The sequence below is a fragment of the Amblyraja radiata genome, chromosome 29 (genome assembly GCF_010909765.2).
Source record: "Amblyraja radiata isolate CabotCenter1 chromosome 29, sAmbRad1.1.pri, whole genome shotgun sequence".
Lineage (NCBI taxonomy): Eukaryota > Metazoa > Chordata > Chondrichthyes > Rajiformes > Rajidae > Amblyraja > Amblyraja radiata.
In genome coordinates, this window is record NC_045984.1 from 28,558,163 (window position 1) to 28,585,928 (window position 27,766).

Here is a 27,766-nt window from a genome sequence, read left to right on the forward strand (position 1 = left end):
GTTAATTTGAGGGGGAAAGTTATTGCAGAATGCAAGGGGTGCTTCCGGTGGCAACGGAAGTGAGGCGCGTAGCAGCAATGGAGGAGAGGTTTTGTCCAGGTTTGTGGGGCTGAGGTGGGGGGGGGGGGAAGCGCCGGGAAAGATCGGGCTTCATGGTCGCCGCACGACGTCTCGTTAGAGGCTTCAGCTGCCAACGGAGTCGCGGGTGACTTCGCTCTCCGGCAGCTTTATGAAGCGGCTCTGGTGACGAGCTGGGGCCTGGAGGTGGTTACCAGGGGCAACCGAGGCCCAGTGTCGGGGTGGGGGGGGGGGGAGGCGAGGCGGGGCGAGGCCGGTGTGACCAGGTCGCGAAACCCCCTCGATCTACGGGACCCTGAGGTGAACAAGGCCCGACACCCCCCTCTCTCTCTCTCTCTCTGTCCCCCATTCCGACTTGTTACTGACACGAAGGATTCACATGTTGAGGAATAGGGACCGGGCGCCCTCTCATTGGGATTAGGACTCATAGTGGGTGCCAGCGCTGCCCGAGGGCCGCTGTGATTGGAAATATTACAGGGAAGTAACCTCTTGCACGGAACAGCATTTTCCCCATCCCCCAAGTCCGTCAGATCATTTAAAACGTTAAATGCTTCGCCGAAAACTATTATTGAAGCTTCTTTTACCTGTAGATGAAAGTTGCCCATAGATGAATTCAGGAAAAGTTCAGTTCCTGAAGACTCGAGGTAATCCAGGTAATTTTGAGTGCACTGCTGATTTCATTCCCCTTCGGGGGTCTATTGTGACTAGAATGATGCCGTATCCCAACTCAACACAGTGCCATCTCTGGGTTTATAAGCATTTTATTAAAACACTTTCCAATGATGGCCCTACATTTTAATTGGATTAACAGAACAGTAAAAATCCTAGTAGTCCATCAAGACTATTAGCATACATGTATATCATTAGCATAGATGTATATTTGAACACTTTTCTGCGATTTAAGATAATGAAATTGTGTATGTGGTAGATTCTGTTTGGGTTTTTTTAGGCTGATCCTTTCTCTGGTTCAGTTTAACAACTATTAATAAAAGATTGACATTTTTTATTAATCTGTAGTTTTTACTTCCATTACAGTCAAAATCTGTGATGTGCTCTGTTAAAGGGTCTCAAGCTCCATAATTGTTATGCATTAATAAATGTATCTTTAGGCAAAAAAATGATTTTCATTATAGCCATAACCTCCAGAATTAACAATATTCAGATGCATCTAGTTCTTTAATAAGGTGAATCATGTCTTAATTAATTTGTGTCTTTTGGATCTGTTTTATGTGAAAAAATGCACTTGTAAAAAAAAACAGTTTTTGTTGATCTCATTCAAATCACACCCACTACCAATGAAAGGCTGATTTATACAACGTTCGATGTGCAAGAATATCTCATGTTCAAATGTACTGTGTGAATTGTAAGACTTAAAATCAATATAGAAATTATGGAATTGCAGGTTTTGCTGTTGATGTGGGTTTGTTCTTTTTCTCAATGTTATATACAGCTAGAAATTGCTTCACCAGGCACAGCGGAGAACCCAGGACAATATTATGAAATGCGAATTGAAAATTTGAAAAGTGCCATTTTACTTCACTGAAAACATTGGTTGACCACCATTCACTCACACGGAATAGTTGAGGCTAATAAACCATGCATTTGAGGCAAGGATATATCAATACATATGGGAGAAAGACATTGAAAGATGTACTGATGGGGTTAGATGAAGAGAGATGAGAAGTTATGAAGAACAAACACAGCCAGACAAATGACCTGTTTCAGAATAGTAAATTCCTCTGTAAAGCAATTATAAGCCTATGATGTAAGATAAGACTCCATAGCACCCATCAGGATTGTGTATCTTCAGAGCAGAGAACCCTTTCTTTCAGGCTATCCTGATCGAGATGGTTTTCTTCTGTTCCTGTTGAAGGGTAGAATATCTTGTTTGTCCCTGTGGAATGTGATGTTTCCTCAGCAACGGTGGTTGGTGAAACTGACCCTCAGCACATGTGCCTTTAAGTTGTAAATTACAATACTAATAAACATAAGTGCACATTTCAACTTATTTGGATTAAAGAAATTGCATCTACATCATTAGTGCTTGAATTACGGGTACGGTAATAGGGGTGTCAGGGGTTAAGGGGTGGAGGCAGAAGAATGTTGTTGTGAGGGAGAGATAGATCAGTCATGATCGAATGGTGGGGTAGACTTGATGGGCCAAATGGCCTAATTCTGCATCTATAACATAAGAATTCAAATAAGTAAAATTTATCTAAAGCGTGTTGATATTTTTATGATAGTGAATCTTGTTATAGTATATAGAGAAGTGTGGCAAGCATTTTATAACAGGCTTACTTGGGTATTCTGCAGATCTTGATTGTGATATAGAATTTTCTAAAGGGAATTCATTAAATTATTGATGCCTGTGACCGTTTGCAAATGAAGTGTTATCTTGAAGACATAGAAACATAGAAAATAGGTGCAGGAGTGGCTGATCATCCAAAATCAGTACCCCGTTCCTGCTTTTTCCACATATCCCTTGATTCCGTTAGCCCTAAGAGCTACATCTCTCTTGAAAACATCCAATGACTTGGCCTCCACTGCCTTCTGTGGCAGAGAATTTCACAGATTCACAACTCTCTAGGTGAAAAAGTCTTTCCCCATCTCAGTCCTAAATGGCCTACCCCTTATTCTAAAACTGTGACCCCCAGTTCTGGACTACCCCAACATCGGGAACATTTTTCCTGCATGTAGCCTGTCCAATCCCTCCAGAATTTAAAATCTTTCTATAAGATCCCCTCTCCTCCTACATTCTAGTGAATATAAGCCCAGTCTACCAATTCTTTCATCATATGTCAGTCCTGTCATCCCGGGAATTAACCTGGTGAACCTACACTGCACTCCCTCAATAGCCAGAATGTCCTTCCTCAAATTAGGAGAGCAAATTGCACGCGATACTCCAGGGCCCTGTACAACTGCAGTAGGATCTCCTTACACCTATACTCAAATCCTCTCACTATGATGTTTTGTTCAAAAATTATCAAGCTTGCCGATTTTGTGTTTTTGTTTAAAAATAGTGTAGAAATGTTGTGCTTTATTTAGAAATCCAAATGAAACCTACATTTGAACAAACACTTTCGTCAAACATATTTTTTAATATTAGTTCATGCTGCTTAGTGCATTGCCATAGCACGTTGTGCCTTTTAAAAATAATTCCTCTGCTAAGTTGTTGTACTGAAGAGCAAATGCAGACTCAATAAGTGGAATGGTGTCCTTCTATACCATTCTTTGATTGTATGATTTTTAAGCTCATACAAGACCATTACATCGAAAATCTAATCATTAAAAGAGCTATTACTGAGTGATCTTAAAAAGAAGCATGTTCTATTACCAGGGGATTTTTAAGCATTCCTTTTCCTTCCACCACTTTCCAAGTCCAACTGTCATCAAGTTGTTAATCTGCTGTAGTTTATGATTTCAACCTCGGGGATCAGCCTGCTGAAGAGGAAGATACCCAATTTGGTACCTAATACCTGTTGAGTAAATATATATTTTTAAAAGCAGGAATAATTTTCCTGAACTTTTTTGATTGGCGACATCAAGGAATTTAAATAAACTATAATGCTGAAAAATGTAAAACCAGTGAGATTATGCTACAGTACTCAACAATCTTAGGCCACAGCTTAATTATTGTGTAGTCATTACATTTCAGGAAAGATGTGTTTATTTATACTAGATTTACAAGGATGTTGGGAGGACCAGAACATTTTAGGATTATGTAGGTTGAGTAGACTGGGTTTGTTGCCTTTGGAGGCAATGGGGTTTAGTTGATGTTGATAACCATGAAGGACTTGGATAAAATAAATAGGAAGGCAGGACCCAGTTCCATAAGCAATGAGAAACATTCAGGATGTTTGTATTTGCTGCAATTATTACAATGAACAGTGAAGTAACGGGTTGTTTGCATGTGGATGGAATTCTGTGCCTGAAAGCTTGGTAGTGGTAGTGAAAGTAGATGCAGAAATGAGTTATAAATACTTGGATATAAATATATTACGGAATATTAAATATACAAGATACAAGGGGAAATGGGGATGGAGAATGGTTCACTAAGTTGTTGTACTGAAGAGCAAATGCAGACTCAATAAGTGGAATGGTGTCCTTCTATACCATTCTTTGATTGTATGATTTTAAGCTCATACAAGACCATTACATCGAAAATCTAATCATTAAAAGAGCTATTACTGAGATCTTAAAAAGAAGCATGTTCTATTACCAGGGGATTTTTAAGCATTCCTTTTCCTTCCTCCCACCACTTTCCAAGTCTAACTGTCCTCAAGTTGTTAATCTGCTGTAGTTTATGATGCCTGGATTACAGGATATCAGCTATAAGGAGAGGATGGACACATTTTGATTGTTTCCTCTGCTACATCAGAGGCTACGGGTAAATTTGAGAGAAGTATATAAAATTATGAGAGGCATATAGATAGTCAGAACCATTTTCCCAGGGTGGAAATGTCAAAGGTTAGAAGGTATAGCTTTACGGTCAGAAGGGGAAAGTTGAAAGGGGATGCGCGGGGCAAATTTGGTAGTGGCAAGTCTAACATGGAGAAGTGTGAAGAAATGCATGTGAGGAGATGCTTCAATGTATGGGAATGTATAATATATGGGAGGATATTCAGTGGTGTTGAAAAACAAAGGGACCTCTGAGTCTAACTCAAAAGTCGGGTCAATAAATTGGTTTGAAATGCAAACAGGATGCTTTCCCATTTGGAAAGGAGTCTGGAACTCTTACCTGGTGGGATGTTAGAGGCAAGAACATTAGTCATATTTAAAACTTGCCTCAATGTGAATTTGAGAGTCATGACCTACAGAGCAGACCTAGCACTGGAACATGGGATGAGATTGTGCAGCATTTTCCCAGTTGGCACAGATGTATCGGGCCAATCAGCGGTCTCCTGTATAGTAGATTTTCCTTTCGTCAAATGAGACAAATTAAGTAAATGAGGTGACCTTTTATTCCCTTGCACATTCAGACGTCTCTCTTTAACATTCTCAAGGATTCCTTTACCCTTGATTTGTGATCCTGACCTTTTCCCAAAGCGGTTTTAATTCGTATATGCTCTTCAGTTCTGGAATATTCCAGCGCACGCGTGTCCTCTCCATCTCTCTTTCTCATTCCCCCTCCCTCTTTCTCACTCACACATACATATTCTGTCTCCCCCACACACATTCTTTCTCGTCTCCATTTCCCTTTCCTATCTTCTATTTCCTCTGCTTTTCAGATGTCATACTGGTCACCATTGAAAAGGGGTTGCAATCAGCACCTTTCTGCATTTATAGCCTATCTTTTCATTACATATAGCAATCATAGTAATTCCTTACTTATGGAGATTTTTCAGTTTGAATACAAACCGTGCGCAAATAAGTTGATTCATTCCTCCTTGAATGCAGTGATGTTATGTGTCAACCATAACTTTTATATCTTGCCCTATTTGGATGATCCTTCTCTGTCTCATTTGACTGGTTCTATCTCATTCACGTAACTTGCTTTGAGTGGCAGGCTGAGGGTAGCTGGCCTTGTTCTCATAGTGGTTACTCTGTACCCAACTGCTTTCCACCTTTAGTATTACAGAGATTCTGTTAAGCAGGTGGATTAACAATCATAACACAAATATTTCACAGAACAGACGACATCCTTGGAAAAGTACCGATATATTACAATTATAATACAGGTTACTTACAATTGGGAGGCAAGTATCTTAATACAGTGTAAGTATGTTCATTTTGGAAAAACAATGAAGGAAGATTGCTGATCTTACCAATGCTGCAAGCAAAATGCCGACTACATGTTCTACATTCCAAAAAACAATTATATTTTTCACATGCTTTTCAAAGTGGCTGGAATTCTCATTCAAACTTAATTGTTCGGCTGACAACCGGAAGGTAGCTGGTTCGAATCCCGCTTGGAGTGCATACTGTCGGTGTGTCCTTGGGCAAGACACTTCACCCACCTTTGCCTGTGTGTGTCCTTGGGCAAGACACTTCACCCACCTTTGCCTGTCTGTGTGGATGTAATTGTGTGAAGCACTTTGGGGTCAATGCAAGTTGACTAAAAATGTGCTATATAAATAAAGAAATTTAATATATTAAGTGTTTTATTGGCTGCAAAATACCGTGGAATAACCTGAGATTAGGAAAAGCTCTATTTGTATTTGTTTTATTTAATCATCAGATGGCGGATGCTTGGGTATGCCCAAAGCACACCTTGCTCCAGGAATGAGCTGGTAACATCTGTCATTGTCATGTTTGCATATATCTTCATCTGACTTGCTTATCTTGCTTGTTCTATATTGTACACTTCTTCCTCACATTAAACTTGAATCAGCCAAGAGTAGTCCGCCTCTTCCTTGACAGACATTTTGGATTTCATACAGAGGCCATTTTAAAAGATTCCCAGAACATTTCCCTGTGGTGTTCTGGCCATTATTTATCCCTCTGCCAACATCAATGAAACGGTATCTGTTGTTTATTGCATTATTGTTAATGAGGCCTTGTCGGGCAGTTTTTCCTGCATTGCCACAGTATCAACATCAAAAGTACCCAATTAGCTGTAAAGTGCTTTGAGAAATCCTGAGGTAGTGAAAGGTACCATGCAAACATACATTAACTTGCTCTTGGTCCCACTGACTAAGGATGTATCTGACTGGGATTTTCTGCTTTCATTTAGTCTTGCATGGTGCAAGTCTTATTTATACTACATTGATGTCGCTGAGAGTATATTTGGTTTTTCTTGTGGATCCAGGAGATTCCAAGGACTGTGAGACCTTATGGAGGCTGAATTTGGCCATCTTTTGAAGACCTTGACATTCTCATCTCTTGCGTGCATGGCTTGGTTTGGAAGATGATTTTCATGAGCAACACGTTCTGCTTTTAGTCAGAGAATAACTTGAGCTACATCAGTGTGTTGGAGATGAAACACCGTGCACACTGCATCTGGACTTATTCAATGCTGCCTGTGGAAATTCCAGAGGAGAGAGCGATTTACAACAGGATCTCGCCTGCGGAAATCAGTCCAAGATACTTGGCCAGTGTATCTTGACTCCGGTATACTCCAGGATATCTTGGTCCAAAGTTGATGTTCTCCAAGCTGCATTCCTCTGTCCGAGCAAACAGGATCTTGCCAGTTCACTGCACACTTCCATTCATCATACATGTTTGAGCCTGGTGGACTAAAGGTGTGACCCTCTCTTTTGAATGCTTATTGCTTGGTGTCCTCTGGAGGACAGCCTGTCCCTATTGATAGCGCAACTGATCCTGTTTGTCTTGCTTGCATCTCTTGGATTGGGTCAGATTTACCGAAAGCAGTCAGTCCGGTGCATTTTGTGGATTTAAAAACCCATCATGTCTTCCTGATCTTGGTGGTATTATCAGCATGCCCAACTGATCTCTAATACATTAGCTTTTACATGAAATATAGATTGCAGCATTTTTAAGAGTTTTTCTATTTTAATAAAAAAGCTAAACACTTTTTTTCTTCCTTTCTTCCCTCTGCCATTGAAGAAATGCTCAACTATGCACCCAGGCGATATCCCAGGGAATCTTATGAAGAAAATTCACAGTATGATGAGCTGGCCTATGATGACTATGAATCTCCGTCTCACAGGCCGGAGAGATGGAGAAATGTGTCCAATCAGGCCGAAAACAAAAGAAGATATTATGATGATGCTGCCTACTCTACTTCAGCCAGAGATGATTTCTTGGATCATGATGACAGAGATGATTGCCATTCACAGTACAACGAATTAAGGAATCCCACTGAACCTGGTGGGGACCCAGGATTATTTGGAAGGCAAGCAAATACAGGTGACGGCAACGCCAGGAGAGGATCTGGGATCTACCGGAGATCAGTGAGCCCTGGTGAGCCCAGAGATCGACCAGAATTATACAGAAGCCCAAATAATTGGCAGTCTCAGAGTTCAGTTGATGACTCGAGAGATTACCAATTCTACAGGAGATCCCAAAGTCCTGATGGCAGAGATGGTCGTGGGTCATACAATAGATCCCAACATCCCGTTGATAAGTCGGGGCATTCAGAATCACACATGCGTTCCTGGAGCCCTGGCCATGAGACTGGGGATCAGGGATCAAGCCCTCCACCAAGAAATCCTGTAAAGGGACCTGATGCAGAGTTATACAAGTTATTGAGTAATGTTATTGATAATGCTCGACGTATGGCAGCAAATAAAAATGACCCCCCTCACACATCCTGGAGCAACCCATCAAGGGACTCCTCTGCGTACCAGACCGATACACCTACATCTGGGTTCCATGAGGATTATAAACCTCACTTAAACCTGCAAAGCTATAGTCACAAAAGCACAGATGTTTCCAAAAGAGGTCGTTCTTTACATGGTCCTCCAAAAAGTACAAGAGCGCCTTTGCTTAAGCGTCCAAAACTTCCAGCGCGACGTGGTCTTCTAGGGAGAGCACCTGGCCTTCTTGGCAACGCACCCGGTCTTCTAGGGATAGCACCTGGCCTTCTAGGGATAGCTCCCGGGCTCTTGGGAGTGGCCCCTGGCATTCCGGGAACAGCCCCTACCTTCCTAGGGTCATCCCCTGGTCTTCTAGGGAGCGCCCCTGCTGGTTTAGCAGGGTCTACTGCGCCCAACATGCCAATGGCCAGAAACAGAAACGTGTCCCCAGATTCTTCTCATTTGCAGTCACAGGGAAATATCTCATCTGCTGCAAGTAATCAAATGGGGACGGGGCAGCAATTAATAAAATGGGCTGGTTTTCTAAATGTTGCTGCTGACCATTCCACGAAAAAGTTTGATTCCAACACAGATACCTACTCTAAGGTAACCTCAGCTTTCCGCTGCTTGATGTCAGACCAGCATCAGGATATCTGTCAGTCAACATCAGTAGCCCATGAGGGCCTCACATGCCCTGTGATAGATAACTCTTTTGTGTCTCTGCTGAGAAGAAAGGATATCATTACATGTGGGGAAGAGCTGGATGATCTTGTACACCACGAAGATCCTCTTTTGCAAGAGATTCAGAACAGACTGCTGGAATGTGTCGGCCCACTCACTGTAGCAGGCATTAACCACGAGTTAAGCTCCAAGGTGAAAAGCGCACAGACCCCTAATGAACTTGTCAGCGTTTTAGAGCAGGTGATCATAGCTTGCCGCCAGTCAATGGTATTTATTGGGCAAACCTTTGCGTTTGTCAGCCAAGAAAGAAGGAAGAATCTCTTGAACAAGACCGGACTAGTATCAGTAGCTCCAAGGTACAACTATTTCACGAACCTGCAAAACAATGAGCTGTTTGGGAACAAATACATAAATGAGCTGAGGAACCGAGTGAAGCATGTCTGCCTCCCTCCTGTCCATAGCCAGGTATCCAGTTCCAATAAGTTCACGGTCACAGAGGAACAATCAACAAACGATGCGGCAATCAAGCCTTCAAAAAGTAAGTAACCCAAATAATTTCCTGACCACTTGCAATTTATTTTAAACAAATGTTTAAATTTAATTTGTGATGCACAATTGCCATCAATGGTCTTATTTAAATATTTTTTTGAATATCCCATCGCATGATATCTTGAAGATGATATAGATTTTTTTTTTTTTAATGTGATTCAATAATCAGACAATGCAACAAGGCTATGGTTGTCAATGAACAGGTTTCATCCCGTTACTGCCAAGTTCGTGGCCTTGCTGATACTTGCGACCTCCAGCAGTGGCTGATTAGGACACATTTTCAGCGGTCTGGGAGTGGTCTTTTGCACCTGCTGTTTTGGAAGCAGCAGGCTGCATGCCTGAGGAGTGAGGCCGTTGTATCATTTTAGATCCCTTTTTTTTTAAAGTAGAGCCAAGACATTTCCCATCCAAATTCTGATTTGATTTTGCTGATGCCCTTTTAGCCCTTCCATTGGCTCATTGTTACATATACACCTGGCTTGAACTGTTGTGTTTTTTCAAGTTTCTCCATCGGCAGATGCCAAACCTGCCACTCAGCCAGATACAGGTTCTTTGGCATCCGAAGACAGCAGTAAATGGAAGACGGATAAAGGTCCAGCATCTGCTGAAGGCAATGACAAGAGTGTGGCAGAGGATGAGACATCAGCAGATGGAGAAAGCATCTGTCCCCCAGAAGACCCACAGGTCAAGAATGTCATTGATAAACTGGCAATATTTGTCGCTGAGAAGGGTGAGGCAGCAGAGAGAGCCGTCATCCAGTATAAGAAAGAGGACCCCAATTATAGGTAAGTGCATTGTTTACAGTAACGATCTATGAAGATGTTGCCATGAGTCGAGGGCCAGAGCTATAGGGAGAGGTTGAGCAGGCTAGGACTTTATGCTTTTGTTTGCAGCAGGTGGATGGGTGATCTTATAGAAGTGTATAAAATCATGAGATGAATAGATAGGGTAAATGCACCAAGTCTTGTATCCAGAGTAGGGGAATCAAGCACTAGAGGACATGTTTAAGGGAAGGGGGAAAGATTTAATGAGGATCTGAAGGGCAACTTTTTTTACGAAGGGTAGTAGGTATATAGAACAAGCTGCCAGAGGAGCAAGTTAAGGCAGGTACTACTACAGCATTTAAGAAACATTTAGACAAATGGGAGCATTATGTCAATGGGGACCTCTAAGTTGTACAGTGTTGGCTAATAGTTGCCTGCTCTCTCAGTTTTGTTTAGAGTCTGACCCAGGAAATGGTAAGAAAAACAGTAAAAATAGATGTTTTTTTTACAATTGTTTACTTTGAAGGTTTTTGCAAGATGCAGACAGCAACGAGTTCAAATATTACAAGCAGAAATTGGCACAGCTTTGTCGCGAAAATATTTCCGAGTCAAACCAGGCTGAGTCAGAGTGCAAAACCTCATTGGAGGGAATGGATAACATACCAGAGGAGTTCCTTGTGCAGGTTGAGACTGCAACGTCCTGTCCAAATGCAGATAAAGGTAGGAATAACAGTTACTGTGAGGAAAGGATTCATTGCATTGTCCTGAAATCTTAAAATTATACAATTTTTGATTTGCTTATATTTCAGATTTTTAATCATTTCAACTGTCATGTACTCTGCAATGTGTAGGAAGGAACTGCAGATGCTGGTTTAAACCAAAGATAGACACAGAAAGTTGAGTAATGCATCGGGTCGGGATGCATCTCTGGAGAAAGGGAATGGGTGACATTTCGGGTCGAGACCCTTCTTCAGACTGAGAGTCGGGAAAGGGAAACGGGAGATATAATTGATGATACAAAGAGATATTGACCAAATGAATGAAAGATATGCAAAAAAAGTATTCATGATCAAGGAAAGGTGGAGCCCACAATTGTCCATTGTTGGCTGTGGGCTAGGTCATAACGAGTTACACAAACAATGAAACACAACAGGACGACAGTGAAACTAGTACGACGACTAGGGTGGGAGAGGGACAGAGAGAGATGGGATGCAATGGTTTCCCGAGCGAAACACTGTGGAATATATAACACCTTTTGTGATGTTAAAGGTGTTATATATTGAGTTGTAGCCTTTGCCTGTAAGCATGAAGTTTAAATGTAAAGTTCAAAGAGCTGATGAGTAGACCCCCCAGCCTTGGTCACCCTGGAGCCATGTCTCCGTGATCCCAACTATATCATAGTCATTAATAGCTATCTGCACATTCAACTCATCCACCTTATTACGAATGCTCCTTGCATTGAGACACAAAGCCTTCAGGCTTGTTTTTACAACACTCTTACCCCTTATACAATTATGTTGAAAAGTGGCCCTTTTTGATTTTTGCCCTGGTTTTGTCTGCCTGCCACTTTTACTTTTCACCTTGCTACCTATTGCTTCTACCCTCATTTTACACCCCTCTGTCTCTACACTCACACATTTAAGAAACCCTTTCCCTTTAACTCCATCCTCCACTATCACATTCGACACCCCACCCCCCTTATTCAGTTTAAAACCACCCGTGTAGCAGTGGCAAACCTGCCTGCCAGAATGCTGGTCCCACACCTGTTAAGATGCAATCCGTCCCTTTTGTACAGTTCCCCCTTACCCCAAAACAGATCCCAGTGATCTAAGAATCTAAATCCCTGCCCCGTGCACCAGTTCCTCAGCCACACGTTCAGGTCCCGTATCTCCCTGTTCCTGCTCTCGCCAGCACGAGGAACTGGAAGCAAACCGGAGATAACAACCCTGGAGGTCCTGCTTTTCAGCATTTTTCCGAGTCTTATAGAATTTTTCGAGGATGTAACTAGTAGCGTGGATAGGGGAGAACCAGTGGATGTGGTGTATCTGGACTTCCAGAAGGCTTTCGACAAGGTCCCACATAAGAGATTAGTATACAAACTTAAAGCACACGGCATTGGGGGTTCAGTATTGATGTGGATAGAGAACTGGCTGGCAAACAGGAAGCAAAGAGTAGGAGTAAACGGGTCCTTTTCACAATGGCAGGCAGTGACTAGTGGGGTACCGCAAGGCTCAGTGCTGGGACCCCAGCTATTTACAATATATATTAATGATCTGGATGAGGGAATTGAAGGCAATATCTCCAAGTTTGCGGATGACACTAAGCTGGGGGGCAGTGTTAGCTGTGAGGAGGATGCTAGGAGACTGCAAGGTGACTTGGATAGGCTGGGTGAGTGGACAAATGTTTGGCAGATGCAGTATAATGTGGATAAATGTGAGGTTATCCATTTTGGTGGCAAAAACAGGAAAGCAGACTATTATCTAAATGGTGGCCGACTAGGAAAAGGGGAGATGCAGCGAGACCTGGGTGTCATGGTACACCAGTCATTGAAAGTAGGCATGCAGGTGCAGCAGGCAGTGAAGAAAGCGAATGGTATGTTAGCTTTCATAGCAAAAGGATTTGAGTATAGGAGCAGGGAGGTTCTACTGCAGTTGCACAGGGTCTTGGTGAGACCACACCTGGAGTATTGCGTACAGTTTTGGTCTCCAAATCTGAGGAAGGACATTATTGCCATAGAGGGAGTGCAGAGAAGGTTCACCAGACTGATTCCTGGGATGTCAGGACTGTCTTATGAAGAAAGACTGGATAGACTTGGTTTATACTCTCTAGAATTTAGGAGATTGAGAGGGGATCTTATAGAAACTTATAAAATTCTTACGGGGTTGGACAGGCTAGATGCAGGAAGATTGCTCCTGATGTTGGGGAAGTCCAGGACAAGTGGTCACAGCTTAAGGATAAGGGGGAAATCCTTTAAAACCGAGATGAGAAGAACTTTTTTCACACAGAGAGTGGTGAATCTCTGGAACTCTCTGCCACTGAGGGTAGTCGAGGCCAGTTAATTGGCTATATTTAAGAGGGAGTTGGATGTGGCCCTTGTGGCTAAGGGGATCAGAGGGTATGGAGAGAAGGCAGGTACGGGATACTGAGTTGGATGATCAGCCATGATCATATTAAATGGCGGTGCAGGCTCGAAGGGCCGAATGGCCTACTCCTGCACCTAATTTCTATGTTTCTATCAGATACCGTGACGTGTGTTTAATTAATTGATAGTAAGTGTAGGCAGCACAGTTACTTCTGCAGTTCTCAAAAGAACATTTGGGTACATATCATTTGTAGTTAAACGATTAGAAACAGAAGATTAATTGGTATAGCATGGTTCTAAATTAAAAACAGACCAATGGTTAGAGTTTCATGGTAGATTAATTATGCAACGCAAGTTGAAACATTGATAACAAGATGGCAGATTTTATCGGTAATTTAATGAATAACAAGTCTATTGTTTGGAAGACTAATGGGCCTGCCCACTTAGGCAATTTTTTGGCGGCTACAGGGGACTGCCGCAAAATTTTCAACATGTTGGAACATTTTCGGCAACAGTGGCGACAATTTTCGCTGTCGAAGGTTGTCATAATCTTGTTTCCTGCAGATGAATCTCTCAGTGACATCAAGACAAGAACCATTGCGGAGAAACTTGCCAAGTTTGTGGCTGAATGTGGTCCAGAGCTGGAAGAGATTGCCATTGAAAATAACCGGGATAATCCCACATTCTGGTAAGAGAGCAGCTACTTGTAGTTCACTGGTACTTCAAGAGGGCAAAACAGAATTCATACCTACCAGTACCCATCTGTTGTGAATTTGGTGCATGAGGTCAGTTGATGCCAAAGAAAATGAATTCATTCTACTCCACGGTTCTTTGGAAATATCTAACCACATTCCCGTGTATTTGTGTGTGTGTGTGCATGTGTGTCTGTGTACATAAAGTGAGATCTATAGTGTTGCTCAGTGTAAAGGAATGTGCCGGTTTTAACTGTCTGAGCTCATACATACAAATTGGCCTGGGTACCTGTTGATGGTTATGCAATCATAATGCAGAAATGATGGCCTTCCAGAGCACTTCTCAAGCCCCTGATTTATTTTCCTTCAAATGACAAGAGCAACATACATTGAGAACTTCACCAGCTGCAAATTCCTCTCTAATACCACACCATAGTGACTTGAACATAAATTGCTGTGCTGTCGTTATCACCAGGTTTAAAAGCTGGAACACCCTGTCTAATGCCACTATTTATAGTAGCTTCAGTTCAATGGTTCAAAACTGCCTTCTACTGCCCAACTAGTAATGAGTGGCCCAGCCAAGGAATCCACATCCAGCAATGGAATATGTAAACAATTTAATAAAAATTTTTTAAATGTTCGGTGAGATGGAACACGGATTCCAGTTCCCTTTTAGCTGACCAGTGCCTATTATAGGGTTAAGGCTGTGGCTTCTCAGGATGATTTAGGTTTATTATCGTCACATGTACCAAGGTACAGTGAAAAGCTTAGTTTTGCATGCCATCTAATCGGATCAGATAATAATATTTGTGGAATTCCCTGCCACAGAGGGCAGTGGAGGCCAAATCACTGGGTGGATTTAAGAGAGAGTTAGATAGAGCTCTAGTGGGTAGTGGAATCAAGGGATAAGGGGAGAATGGAGGCAAGGGCTATTGATTGGGGACGATCAGCCATGATCACAATGAATGGAGGTGCTGGCTCGAAGGACCGAATATCCTCCTCCTGCACCTATTTTCTATGTTTACTATACCTAAATATAATCAAGTCAAACTGGTATAATAGGTGGAGCAAAGGGGAAGATATAGTTTTCAGCATTGTAGCGCATCAGTTTCATAGACAGTCCGCTGCCTGCAATGGGGTAGAGGAGAATTGGATGGCACCCTAGCTTATGGAGCTGTTCAGAAGCTTGATAACAGAGAGAAAGAGATTGTTCCCCAGTCTGATGGTGAATGCTTTCAAGCTTCTGTATCTTCTGCCAAATGGGAGCAAGGAGAAAAAAGAATAACCAGTATGGGGCAAGTTGTTTTACCGTGGTTTGGTTTTCTGGTCCCTACAGGTTTCTCTATGAGGAGAACTGTCCCTATTTCAAATATTATAAAGAGAAGGTGAAGGAGTACAGCACAGCGGCAGAGAAATCGGAATCCTCTGTGGATCCAGCATCAGAGGCGGGATCCTCCGGCCAGTCCGCCCTGCGGGCTAGAAAGAGGAAGGGACTAACGTTGAAAGTGGGCATGCTGCCACCCAAAAAAGTGCGGCAAACAGCTACCCCATCACCAGGTGAGCAGTTGAAAATATGGAGATAACCATTTGTATCACTATAAATATGTGACTGACTGCTCAATGTGGTGTTTGGACCATGTGCCTTACTATCTTCCCTGGAATGTATTCTAGAGGAATAATGGAAGATTATGGTGAGAATTTGCATGACATCGATGGTCTATACAGTGCCCTTTGTACTCTTCTGAGCTTTGCTTTATGCATCATCCGGTTTCAAATATTCCGCTGTACCAAGACATTTATCTCTTCTAATCTTTCTTCCATAGTTTGACAGAGATTAAGTTGAAATTCCACGACAAGGCCAAAATATTTGCGGATAATGTAGCTATAAATAATTATTGAGGTCCGTCAGAGCTTTTTAAAACTTCTGATTGTTAGATTAACTGCTTTTCTCAAGGCTGCTCTGAAAAAAATATTTATTTTCAAGTAGATAAATGTTTAAAATATCTTGAAGCTATGTTCTTTCAATTCAGGCAGCCTAATGCTGCAGCGGTAGATTTGCTGCCTTGCAGCACTAGAGACCCAGGTTCGATCCTGACTACAGGTGCTGTCTGTATGGAGTTTGTATGTTCTCCCTGTGACCTGTTTCTGCTCCGGGTTCTCCGATTTCCTCCCACACTCCAAAGACGCACAGGTTTGTAGGTTAATTGGCTTCGGTAAGTTGTAAAATTGTCCCTAGTGTGGATAGGTTAGTGTAGGAGGAGATTACTGGACGGTGCGGACTCGGTGAGCCGAAGGGCCTGTTTCCGCGCTGTATCTATCAAGTAAAGTTTAAAAAAATACAGTAAATCGAATTTCACAGGAACTAGTGACTACATAAAATATTTACAAATGTCATTGAAGCGAAGATAAATTCAATCAATGAATGTTTTCTGAAAAGATTTACATATTTTTTAAGTAATTATTTACTTGTAAAATATTATACAACATATAAATTACAATGGATACGTATATTTCTATATTCTGATTTATTCAAATTTACCCAAATTCCATGCAATTTTTGGCACCAGGAAATTCTGCCTGGAGATTTTCTAATACAATCTAGATTATGTAGGCTGGATTCTTGATCTTTGCTAAAACAATAGGTAAAAGTCATTTATAAATCTGTGTTTTCATTTCAGTTCGAGAGCTGAAGCGAATCGGTTATGACAAACCAACATACAAACCGAAGAAAAAGCTGGTAAGGTTATAAACTATGTACGCCCAGTGGCCATTCATCATATAGTTAATTTAAGTTTACAATTTATCTTGTAATAATTGCTTTAGGAAACTTTTACCGTGCTTGCATTGTCCCATGCTATGTTGAAAATGTAATCGCTGACGTATTATGTGCACCCAACCCAACTAGTTTTTGAAATGTTTTTCACATTTCTCCCATCCTCTAAGTCTAGAACTGAACTCATTAATTTCAGCTCAATGGGCATCACGCTTTCCATTGACTCGGAAGGTACCCTGTTCCACCCCTGTTCCAGAGATGAGTTCTATCTCCAATACAATACAGAATGAGCGAAGAAAGGGGAAGAAACAGTTTTGTTTGAGATGGTGGGGTTATTTGAAATGCTAGAGCAAGGATGTCGTGGAAAATTCAAGGAATTATTCTCTTTTGAATTATGGAACAACTGAGGTGTCATTACTCTGCTGGGACTATTCTGTGCATTCTGTTCAACTAGGGGGAAGGATATTGGGGAGCGAATTTGCATGGAAACTGCTGAGATGAGCAAAATTCATAGTTTCACAATTACTTCAATGGGGATCTTCAGTTTTCTAAGTATATAAGCTGTGATGGTAAACATATTAAGGATGAAGAACATCCTTTTAGGAATGTGTTGAGGAGAAACTTTCTTGCTCAATGCTATTCCAAACTGCATGTTAAAGAATTGGTTCTGGGAAGTAAGCCAAGTGAAGAGGAACAGTATCAGTGGTGGAATATTCAGAAAACAACAGTCATTGTATCGTTACATTTAGAATAGCTACAGATAAAGATATGGATAATTCCAAAGTAAAAATAGTTAATAGGAGACAGGCCAATTTCATTGGGATGAGAATATATCTGGCCCAAGTAAATTTTGACTTAAAATTTGGCAGACAAACTGATTGAATGGGAAGTGTTTAAAGTGGAGATGTTTCCCCGATAGTGCGTTGGTGAAGAGTAGGGAAGGAACTCCCTGGATAATAAAAAGATAGTGTAAAATAAAACAAAGAGCATTCAAGAGATGCCAGGTTTCCATCACAAATGAGAACTGGACTGATTGCAGAATCTTAAGAGTGGAAGTAAGAAAGGAATCGGGGAGGCATGAAGCATGAAAAGAAAATTTAGCAACGAACATAAAAGGGAATCCAAAAATATTCCGTAGGGATGTGAAGAGGAAAATGATTGGGCGCTGGATTACACTTGAAAGGAAACTATTTGTGGAGGCAGTAAATGAATATTTTATAACAAGCTTCTCGAAGGAAGAAGGTATTGCTCGGGTTTCATCAAATGAAGATGCAGTTGAGATTATGGGTGGGCAGAAAATTGACCGAGGCACCACAAAGTTTAGCTGCACATAATTTGCTTGGGATGCATCTGAGGTTGCTGGAGGAATTGAGGGAAGTAATTACAGAGGCAGCCAGCACAATCTTTCAAACATACATCTTCAAGGTAGTATTTGAGGAGTGAAAAATAGCAAATATTACACCCCTTGCTCAAAGACAGTCTAATCAGTTTAGCCTTGATGTTGGGGTCTGTTCTGGAAATAATAATGAGACTGAAATGGCAGTCACTTTGAGAAGTGTAAAGAGCTAACAGAGAAAGCCAATGTCAGTGTTGAAGGCAAGTTGTATCCAACTAACTTGTTAGATTTTTTTCTGAAGTGACAGATGTCGGATGAGGGGAAATTAATTCATATAGCGTTAGATAAGGTTCCAAATAATAGACGTTATCAAAAGTGAGGTCCATAGAATAAAAAGGGTTATATTTATGGAAAGAAAATTGGCTGATTAGAAGAAATAAGATATTAATAAATGGTTGTTTTTTGGGTTGAAGGAAAATATTCAATAGTGTTTTCCAGGAATTAGTACAAGGACCACCACTCTCATTTATATATATATATATATATATATTAAATGCTTGAGTGCACAGGGCAGCTTAGATTTTCTGATGATACATATCTTGGAGGATCATTATAGACATCAAGGTGATATGGTTAGAATCTTTTTTAGGGGAACCTTTTCATGTTCGAATGCCGCATTGTTAGCTGTAATCTAATAAGGCCACATCCAAGAAACCTCACTTATATACACTTCAAAATGTACATTATTTTGTTAAAATAGCCCTTGTGACTTACTAATGTTTTAATTGTGGCCGTCAGTCGGGGAGGATTATTTTGTTGAATCTTCTTTTGCTCGTTGGTATTTTAAATACGTTCATTTTAAGATTAAAATAAAAATAATAAAAGACGAACAAAAACATATTAATAAAAATAAAAGGATTTGTTCTATAAAATTTGGATTCATTCAAAAGGCCGCACTTAATGGCCTAGAAGGCCGCAGGTTCCCCACCCTGGAATAGACCGATAGATGAAAGGGGAAACCTAATGAAGATAGACACCAACAGCTGGAGAAACTCAGCAGGACAGGAAGCATCTCTAGAGAGAAGGAATGGGTGACCTTACGGGTCGAGACCCTTCTTCAGACCAGGGAACTCAACATTAGGGAAACTTTAATGTTGAGAAATGAGAAGCTTGTTTTTGGTAACAAGAATAAGGAGAGGTGATATAAACTAGGGGGCACAATACTAAACGGTGCAGCAGAGATGTGGGGAGATTAGTGGGCATAGGTGTATATTTGTTGAAAGTGGCACGACAGGTTAAGACTGGTTTAAAAAGCAGAGAGAATTCTGACCGTTATGCATTGAGAAGCAGCACATGAAAGAAAGGAAGTCATGACAAAGCTATATAAACAGTGGTTCAGCCTTCAACTGCAGTTTTCTGCACAGGGCTGGGTATCACAATTTAGAATTAAGTAAATGCTTTATAGCCCTGTCCCAAGGTGCAAGTTCACTCCAAGAGCTCTCCCGAGTTTGCCCTGATTCGAACTCGGAGATTTACGGTAATGGCCGCTCGTCGGTACTCGGGGCTCTCGTGGACATTTTTCAGCATGATGGACTAGTTGAAAAATCTTCACGAGTCTTCCCGTGCTTACCTGCCATTAGCGAGTCTTCCCGAGTACCTGCCATTTGCGTTACGTGCCGCTAAGAGACGTCCCCAAGTTCCGATGTACCCACTACGTTCATTCTCTGTGCTTACCACGAGTTTGATTTATTTTTTTAACTCGGGAGAGCACTTGAATGAACTCGCACCGTGGGACAGGGCTTTTAGGATGAGTGCAGAAGAAATATACCAAAATACTTTTATACATTAGTTAAGTGGATAAAATGGAGAAGCCAGAATTGTTCTCCTTGGAATGAAGGTTGCAAGAGGATCTAAGATGTCTTGGGGGAGAGATATTGCTTCCAGTTGACAGACGAGTCACAAACCAATTGTAGTTACAATGGGGAGCTGGATAAAAAGGAAACATATTGCAGTGGTGTGTAGAAGTGCATTGAAATTGTGACGACCACTATCCACCAGCATTGCCTTCTATAGACCCAGTGGAGACTTGATTGAATTTTTGTTAATTGGATTGCTATTCACAAGGTCTTGGTTCTGAAAAAGAATATTGTGAGTTTATTACCCATCCCAGAGGCAGCGTGTAATCCATGTTGACACCCTCGTTGGGATTGTAAAAGGACACAACACTGTTAAAGTACATCTGCTGTAGTACGATTCAGAAATAAAGTTGGGGGGTGCTTCTCCAATATATTGATATTTCTCCATCATGTTTAAAAGAAGACAAAATGGGAATTATCACTCTGCTCTTTGTGTGAGTACACAGTATTTAAATTGACTGCTGCCTCTTCACAATAGTTCCAAAGTATTTAATTGAATGTAAAGCATTTTGGACTATCTTAAAATGTAAAAGCAAGTCTCTCTTTCTTTTAAATGCATCGGTTCTTGCAAGTGTAATTTCTCCAGCAAGAGAAACCTTTCAATGGCTCTCTAAGTGGACACTTCCATTCTTGATCCCGTCTCCTGTACTCCAGAGTGAGCAGTGACCAAGCCCATGAATATTACACTTCATTACACAATGGGTAGTGACCAGCAGAGGCCTGATGGGTTTGGTCCTAGCTGCACAGGAGATGTTGAAAAACTTTCCCTTCTCAACTCCCACCTTGGCAAAATTCAGCTTAAGACGACACAGTAACCTTAGTTGGTGAGATTGAGACCAGATGATAATTTTGCCCAATTGAGCAACCCTGGTGCTGGTTAAATTGATCTATTTGATTGTGCAAAAGATTTATTCTGAGCAAATACTTCTCTTTCAGAAATCTGAGGATATAAATTACACCAGAAACAAACTGGCAACAGACAACCTTGGGTACCAGATGCTGCAGAAGATGGGCTGGAAGGATGGAGAGGGACTGGGCTCAGATAAACAGGGCATCAGAAACCCCGTCAACAGGTATACCAGTGGCTGGACTGGACGGGACAAGATTGGACTACCCTCCCACATTTGGGCTCAGGTTTAAACTCGGCCAAAACTCCTGAGGTGGAAAATTACCTCAGGAGTCTCAGCACAAATGTCATTCCTGTCAGTGAGGTCAAGTTTTATAGAGTCATGGAGTGGTCCAGTGTTGAAACAGGCCCATCGGCCCAACTTGCCCACACTGGCCAACATGTCCCAGTCTCATTAGTCCCACCTGCCTGCATTTGGCCCATATCCCTCCAAACCTGTCCAACTGTTTCTTAAACGTTGGGATAGTCCCAGCCTCCACTACCTCCTCTGGCAGCTTGTTCAATACACGCACTGCCCTTTCTGTGGAAAAGGTTACCTCTCAGATTCCTATTAAATCTGTTCTCCTTCACCTATGTCCTCTGGTCCTCGATTCACCTACTCTGGGCAAGAGACTCTGTGCATCTACCCAATCTATTCCTCGCATGATTTTGTAGCCTATTAATTTTTGCATTAATTTCCTTCATGTACAAAAGATAATGATTCATGTTACAGCTTAGTGGGATTGTGTTAACGTATGAATATCTGTCTATTCCATCCATTGGTGTTTCAGAATCCCCCATCAGTTTGAACAATGTAAAAAGGATGCAGTACTGTTCGAGACCAGTCTATCACAGTGTACGTGTAGGAAGGAACTGCAGATGCTGCCTTGCGTCGAAGATAGACACAAAATGCCCGGTGTAACTCCGGGGTCACGGTGGCACAGCGGTAGAGTTGCTGCCTTACAGCAAAATGCAGCGCCAGAAACCCGGGTTCGATCCCGACTATTGGTGCTGTCTGTATGGAGTTTGTACGTTCTCCCCGTGATCTGCATGGGTTTTCTCCGAGATCTTTGGTTTCCTCCCACACTCCAAAGACGTACAGGTTTGTAGGTTAATTGGCTGGATTAATTGGCTCGATAAAATGTTAAATTGTCCAAGTTGGCGATATGCAGAGTACTGCCCTGCCCACTACAAAATTCAGAAGGTTCAGAAGGCATCTCCGGATAGAATGAATGGGTGACGTTTCGGGTCGGAAGAAGGGTCTCAACACGAAACGTCAACCATTCCTTCTATTTATCTATCTATCTAAAGATAACCAGTGCGGAGACGGAAGCCGGTTACGGAAACATCCTCGTAAAAATAAAAGTTCCTTGGTAAAAATCTTCTCCTCATTTTCAGAATTATAATTTATTAACACAAACTGTTGCCCCGCAACGTTGATTACACGTCGGGTCGGGTCGGGTTACTGAAATGGATGAAAAAAAGGCCCACGTTCCGTTCCGTTGCATACTACACGTCAACCCATTGCATTTAGAAGGAGTGGTCTATCTTGCTCCGCTATGGGATCTTTCGATTAAAGTCCCTCATGAACCATGTTACATGTTTCTTGATTTATTCCATTCCCCACATCACCATTACGGTTTGAGGTCAAAAGACAACTCCCAGTTTTCTACCATTGATGGGTGCAGATCTATCAATGTTCAGTTTAGTTCAGAAATACAGCGTGGAAACATGCCCTTGGAATCTCGTTGGCGGTGGCTGAAACTATGATCCATGCTGCTGGGGTAAAGTGAGAACAAGATGAACATGACCCAAGTTCTGCTCGGGAACAGAGGGAAAGAGAGCAGAGGTGTGGGAAATGGGAAACGTAGTTGAGAATCCTATTGACTGGTGAAGGGAAAGCCACAGGTGAAGGGAAGTTTAATTTATTCCACCTTCAGATCAATCAATCAATCAGTTTTATTTGTCACTTGCACATAAAGTGCAAGTGAAATGAATTTGCCAGCAACGGTACAATGAAAAAGAACACACAAAAACACAATAAAAATGTAACACAAATATCTACCACAGCATTCATCACTGTGGTGGAAGGCACCAAATTTGGCCAGTCCTCCCCCATTTCCCCCCGTGGTCGGGACCTCAACCCAATGCGTCTTCACAACCGTCGTCCCATTCAGAATTCCAAAGAGACTTAGATTACCGATCATTTTTCTTTTCACAGATCTGGTTGCACCTCCCTATCTCAATTTGATTCCTATTTTCTTTTTCCAGTTGCCTGCTTTTAAAGTCACTGTTACCTTGGCAGCATTGGTCTGCACCCCTCTACCTTTCTACAATTTCACACGCTTGCTTTTGTTATTTCTTCAGTTCTGATAAAGTGTCCTTTAACCAAAATATGTCCTGGAACCACTCTATTCCCTCTTCCCCTGAATGCTGAGTGCTTGCAGCATTTATTGTTATTATTGCGAATATAGCACCGAAGGGTAGGGGGTCTGTCAATATGTTGTGAGTAAGATGAAGAACTGAATTCAGTTTCCCACAATTATTTCCCATGTGCTTCATTGCTTTAACTTTGTTTAAGATGCTGGAAAATCGAAGGTAGACAAAAGTGCTGGAGAAACTCAGCGGGTTCGGCAGCATCTATGGAGCGAAGGAAATAGGCAACGTTTCGGGCCGAAACCCTTCCGGGTTTCGGCCCGAAACGTTGCCTATTTCCTTCCCGAAACGTTGCCTATTTCCTTCCCTCCATAGGTGCTGCCGCACCTGCTGAGTTTCTCCAGCACTTTTGTCTACCATTGTTTTAACTTTGTTTTCTTTTTCACCTGGAATCTTACAAAGTGCATCTCTCTCCCTCTCTCCCTCCACAGGGGTGTGACATCAACAGACCGGTCTGGGCTGGGAGTTGGTGGACCTGGAGACCCAGATGATGGGGATAACGAATTTGCGACTTTCCGCAAGCGGATGATGATGGCGTTCAGAAGCAAACTGCTGTCCAAGTCCTAGGTATGTATGTATGTCACAGCCTGTCTGCGACAAGAGATGGAGAAAATTCCAAACCTTATCGGCAAGTGAGATGTTGACAGTCCCTTGCCTGAATTCTCTTGAGAAGTCCCTTTTCTTCATTTCCACTTGTTTACCTGAAATGGAAAGATTTGTTTCAGAGATTCTGGCCAACTGGTCCACGTTGGTGTTAATGTTCCACCTCCTGTCTTGCTTCACCTCACTGCTCCACTTCCCGCAATATATATCACCACAGTTGCCTCAAACGCCTCGCAGCTTTCTGCTTCAACACTCTCTATTGAGTGGATCCCACGCTTTCATCATTCTCTTTGAGTGGAGAAACTTCTCCTTAATTCCCTATTGGATTCATTAATTGGCCTATTCTAATGGAGGGAGTGAAAACGTTGGCGTGACCTTACATTCTGTCACTTGCCTGGTGATGGCAGAGGGGAATCGGAGCAAGATTTCCACCCCGAGCTGTTTCCATTGATTCACTGCATTACACAAAGTGCATTTAGAGTCACAGAATGTTGTCTTTGAATGTTGGATTAACACGCAGTGGAGGCAACTAATTATTTCAATGTTAGTGGGGTCTGCCGTCCATTTACTTGGTGAAGTCATAGAGTCATACAGCGTGGAAACAGGCCCTACTACCCAACCTGCCAACATGTCCCAGCTTCGCTAGTCCCACCTGCCTGCATTTGGCTCGTATCCCTCCAAATCTGTCCTCTCCAAGAACTGGGGCAAGTAGAAATGCAGCCCAGTATCATGTGGAAAGGAGAACCATATTCCAAGACGTCACCTTCAGATGAAGTGAGGTCCTGTACCCCAGCTCCCTAATGAGAGGAGGTGGTGGATGGTAGTGGCACTGCCCCAGTACCTCACCCAGTGTGTGGATGGCAGGCTCCACTAATATTGAAATAATTAAAGCTGCACCTTCTCTCCCCCTCTGTGATTCCTCCTGCTCTCCAGCTCCCTGTCGTGTTCACACCTTAAGGGCCTGTCCCACTTGCGCAATATTTTTTTCGCCGACTTGCCGGCGCCCATCACAGTCGCAGCAGGTCGGTGAAAATTTTCAAAATGTTGAAAATCCAGCGGCGAGCAACAAAAGGTGCGACTCTTTGGGCGACTACTCACAGCCATACGGGCGTCACCCCGTAACATGTCGCGACATGTTTGGTCGTGAGTAGTCACCCAAAGAGTCGTACCTTTTTCTAGTTGCCGCTGGATTGTCGATATTTTAAATATGGTGCCGGCAAGTCGGCGAAAAAAATTGTGTAAGTGGGACAGGCCCTTCACCCTTCCGTATCGCTCGTCTCCCTCTCCCCTGACTCTCAGTCCGAAAAAGTCTCGACCCGAAACGTCACCCACTCCTCCTCTCCAAAGATGCGGCCTGTCCCGCTGAGTTGCTCCAGCATTTTGTGTCTATCTTCGATGTAAACCTGCATCAATCTGCACTTCCTTCCTACACAATGAATAATAAAACCTATTTTAGAATTTGAGTTGTGAGGAGGATTATACGTAAATGTTGTGTCTGAATGTCTGCTCTGTGCTGTTTTCATTGCTGAGCTTTACCAGTGCCCTTTTTAGATTGTGTTTGGTGTAGCTTCACTAAATGACCAAGGAGGTGCTGCCGTCTCTTCCCCTCCTCCCTCCAGTAGCGGTTTACTTGTCAAATAACCCCCATTCTTTTTGTTTCAGGTTAATGTTGGGCTAGTGATGTTGGAGTTGCTGCAAAGTGGGGGATGGTCTTCACAGCACAGGTTGAGAAGGCCGGAGGCCACAAGAAGTGAAGAGATTTGAAAATTGCAGAATGTTTCTAATAAAAACTATCCAGACAAGGACTGTGCTGGAGCCATTATACCTGGTGACTTGCTATACATGGTAACCCGGTAAATCACTATACCCAGTAACCAGGAGACTCATTGTGTCTGGTAACTCGCTATACTTCGTAACCCTGGCGACTTACTGTACAATGGGTGACCCAGATAACTTATGGTAACTGGGAACTCAGTGTACACGGTAACCTGGTAACTCACTGTACCTAGTAATCTAGTAGCTCATCAGATAACTTACCATGCCAGGTAACGTGGTGTGTGTGGAACTGGCTGTGCCCGGAAACCTGGTAGCAGTGTGTGTGGTACTCTGGTAATTTAGTAGACCTGCAACCCACCATGTGACTGCAGCAGAATACAGTGCTCCATTTGGATAATTTAAGATATCCGATAATGTGTCTGGATCCATATATTGTTGGTGTTTCTGGTTGGATCCAGTTGTATACATTTGATCCCTTTGATGTCAGAGGATGGACTATTATAGAAGATCTATAATGCACTTGGTTCATTTTCTAATTTTTTTTAAAGTGTCTTAAAGAATTCTCCTATTTAGATATCAATGTTTCTCATGGTGGATTAGGGCAGTCCCTGTTCCTATCACCCAGTGTTAGCTTTTCTTCCCGGCAACCCACATTGTGGTAATAATCCTGCCGTTCGCTGTTGCACACTTTGGCCTTAGGTAAGTATCTGACTTGGACACGAGAAACCTTTGAGGTTAGGAGTTTGCGACGTTGCAGATGCACAGGCTCCCGCAGTGTTAACCCAGCCGTCGCTTCCTTGTGCTCGAGGGAAGAACTTCACACCATCGCGGGAGAAAACAAAAGGAAGCAGGTGGAAGAGAGAAACCATCGCCCAGCAGTCGGACCAGGTTGGCCAAGAGCGTCTGCCTGCCCGAGGTTTACGCTGCACGCCCGGGAAGTTTTCACCAAACACGCGCTTGCAGTCTCGACACTAGTGGTAGCTTTCTCTGCCACGATCTCGATCAAACTAGGTTGGCTTCCCAGGGAACTCATTGTCCTTCAAATCCCACCACTCCGTCTCTAATACCAAGTTGCCAAGGTAAAGATTGACAGGTGCATTAAAGCATGAGGGAGTAGGTGGCCCTGTGTGGATGGGGGGGGGGGGGGGGGGTTGCTGAAACCGAGAGTAACTTTGGTTGACGGGTGAGGTAGCAAGAAATCACCGCACTAACCTGACAGAGGGACACCACCATAATATTAAATCGCCTAAAGCTTTGAGTTGCAGTATTGTACAGAAAGTGCTTGTTCAGACTCCTGTTCCGTGCCATTTCTTTACTTAGCTTCACCATTGTGTTGTGTTATTTATCAGTAGTGCAGTTTTGTGGTGTTGCTTCACTTGACTCGATGACCGTGCATGTCGCACACGGAGTGGTGATGTGACTCGCCCCTGACCTCGCCATCCCTGCAGGTGCACCCCAGGTGGCACTTGCAAACCACCACCTTTGATAGTGAACGAGTTGGAAAGAGTGACGGTTTCTAACATGTGAAATTTATAATCTGGATATACTGTACAAAAAAAATTAAAAAGCAACTGTGCCCAAAATCTGTTTCTCTCACTCGCTGTGGCATACACACCTGCACATGCACCCATCCCATCAGCAGCAACGGATGCATTAGCAGTTAGTCTGTTGTTGGTGTTAATGAAGGGAGTGTTTTGAGACGCGCAGTCATCCCTGCTTTTATTCTAAATGCTATTTTAACCTGTTTCCAAATACATCTTAACAAAGAACAGTACACCACAGGAACAGGTCCTTTGGCATGCAAGATCAGTGCTGACCATGATGCCAAGAGGGATTCATCTCTGCCACTACACCATTCTGAAGTTGTGACTAACGTTTTCGCAGTGTAACACTTGACAAGACAACAAAGGTCCTAACGCAAATCTGTACTGACCATCAAATGTCGATTATTGTTATTGTCTCGTACTGAGGTACAGTGAAAAGCATTTGCGTGCGT

General features: G+C 42.5%; 1 protein-coding gene across 4 annotated transcripts; it reads left to right on the plus strand.

Moving 5' to 3' along the window:
* The first annotated feature begins 4 nt into the window (after positions 1–4).
* Positions 5–27,353, plus strand: LOC116989555 (SURP and G-patch domain-containing protein 2-like). 4 transcript variants are annotated; one of them, XM_033047048.1, is made up of 11 exons: positions 20–99; positions 669–731; positions 7,585–9,495; positions 10,009–10,291; positions 10,797–10,990; positions 13,917–14,040; positions 15,381–15,601; positions 16,723–16,781; positions 21,006–21,142; positions 23,823–23,958; positions 25,657–27,353. In XM_033047048.1, the coding sequence occupies exons 2-10, from the start codon at positions 686–688 to the stop codon at positions 23,956–23,958; spliced, it is 3,111 nt and encodes a 1,036-aa protein (XP_032902939.1). In that variant the 5' UTR covers positions 20–99; positions 669–685; the 3' UTR covers positions 25,657–27,353. The 4 variants fall into 4 exon arrangements, with proteins under 4 accessions (XP_032902938.1, XP_032902941.1, XP_032902939.1 ...); XM_033047049.1 differs by having other exon boundaries at positions 25–99; positions 669–722; XM_033047047.1 differs by lacking the exon at positions 669–731 and having other exon boundaries at positions 5–99.
* The last annotated feature ends 413 nt before the right edge of the window (positions 27,354–27,766 follow it).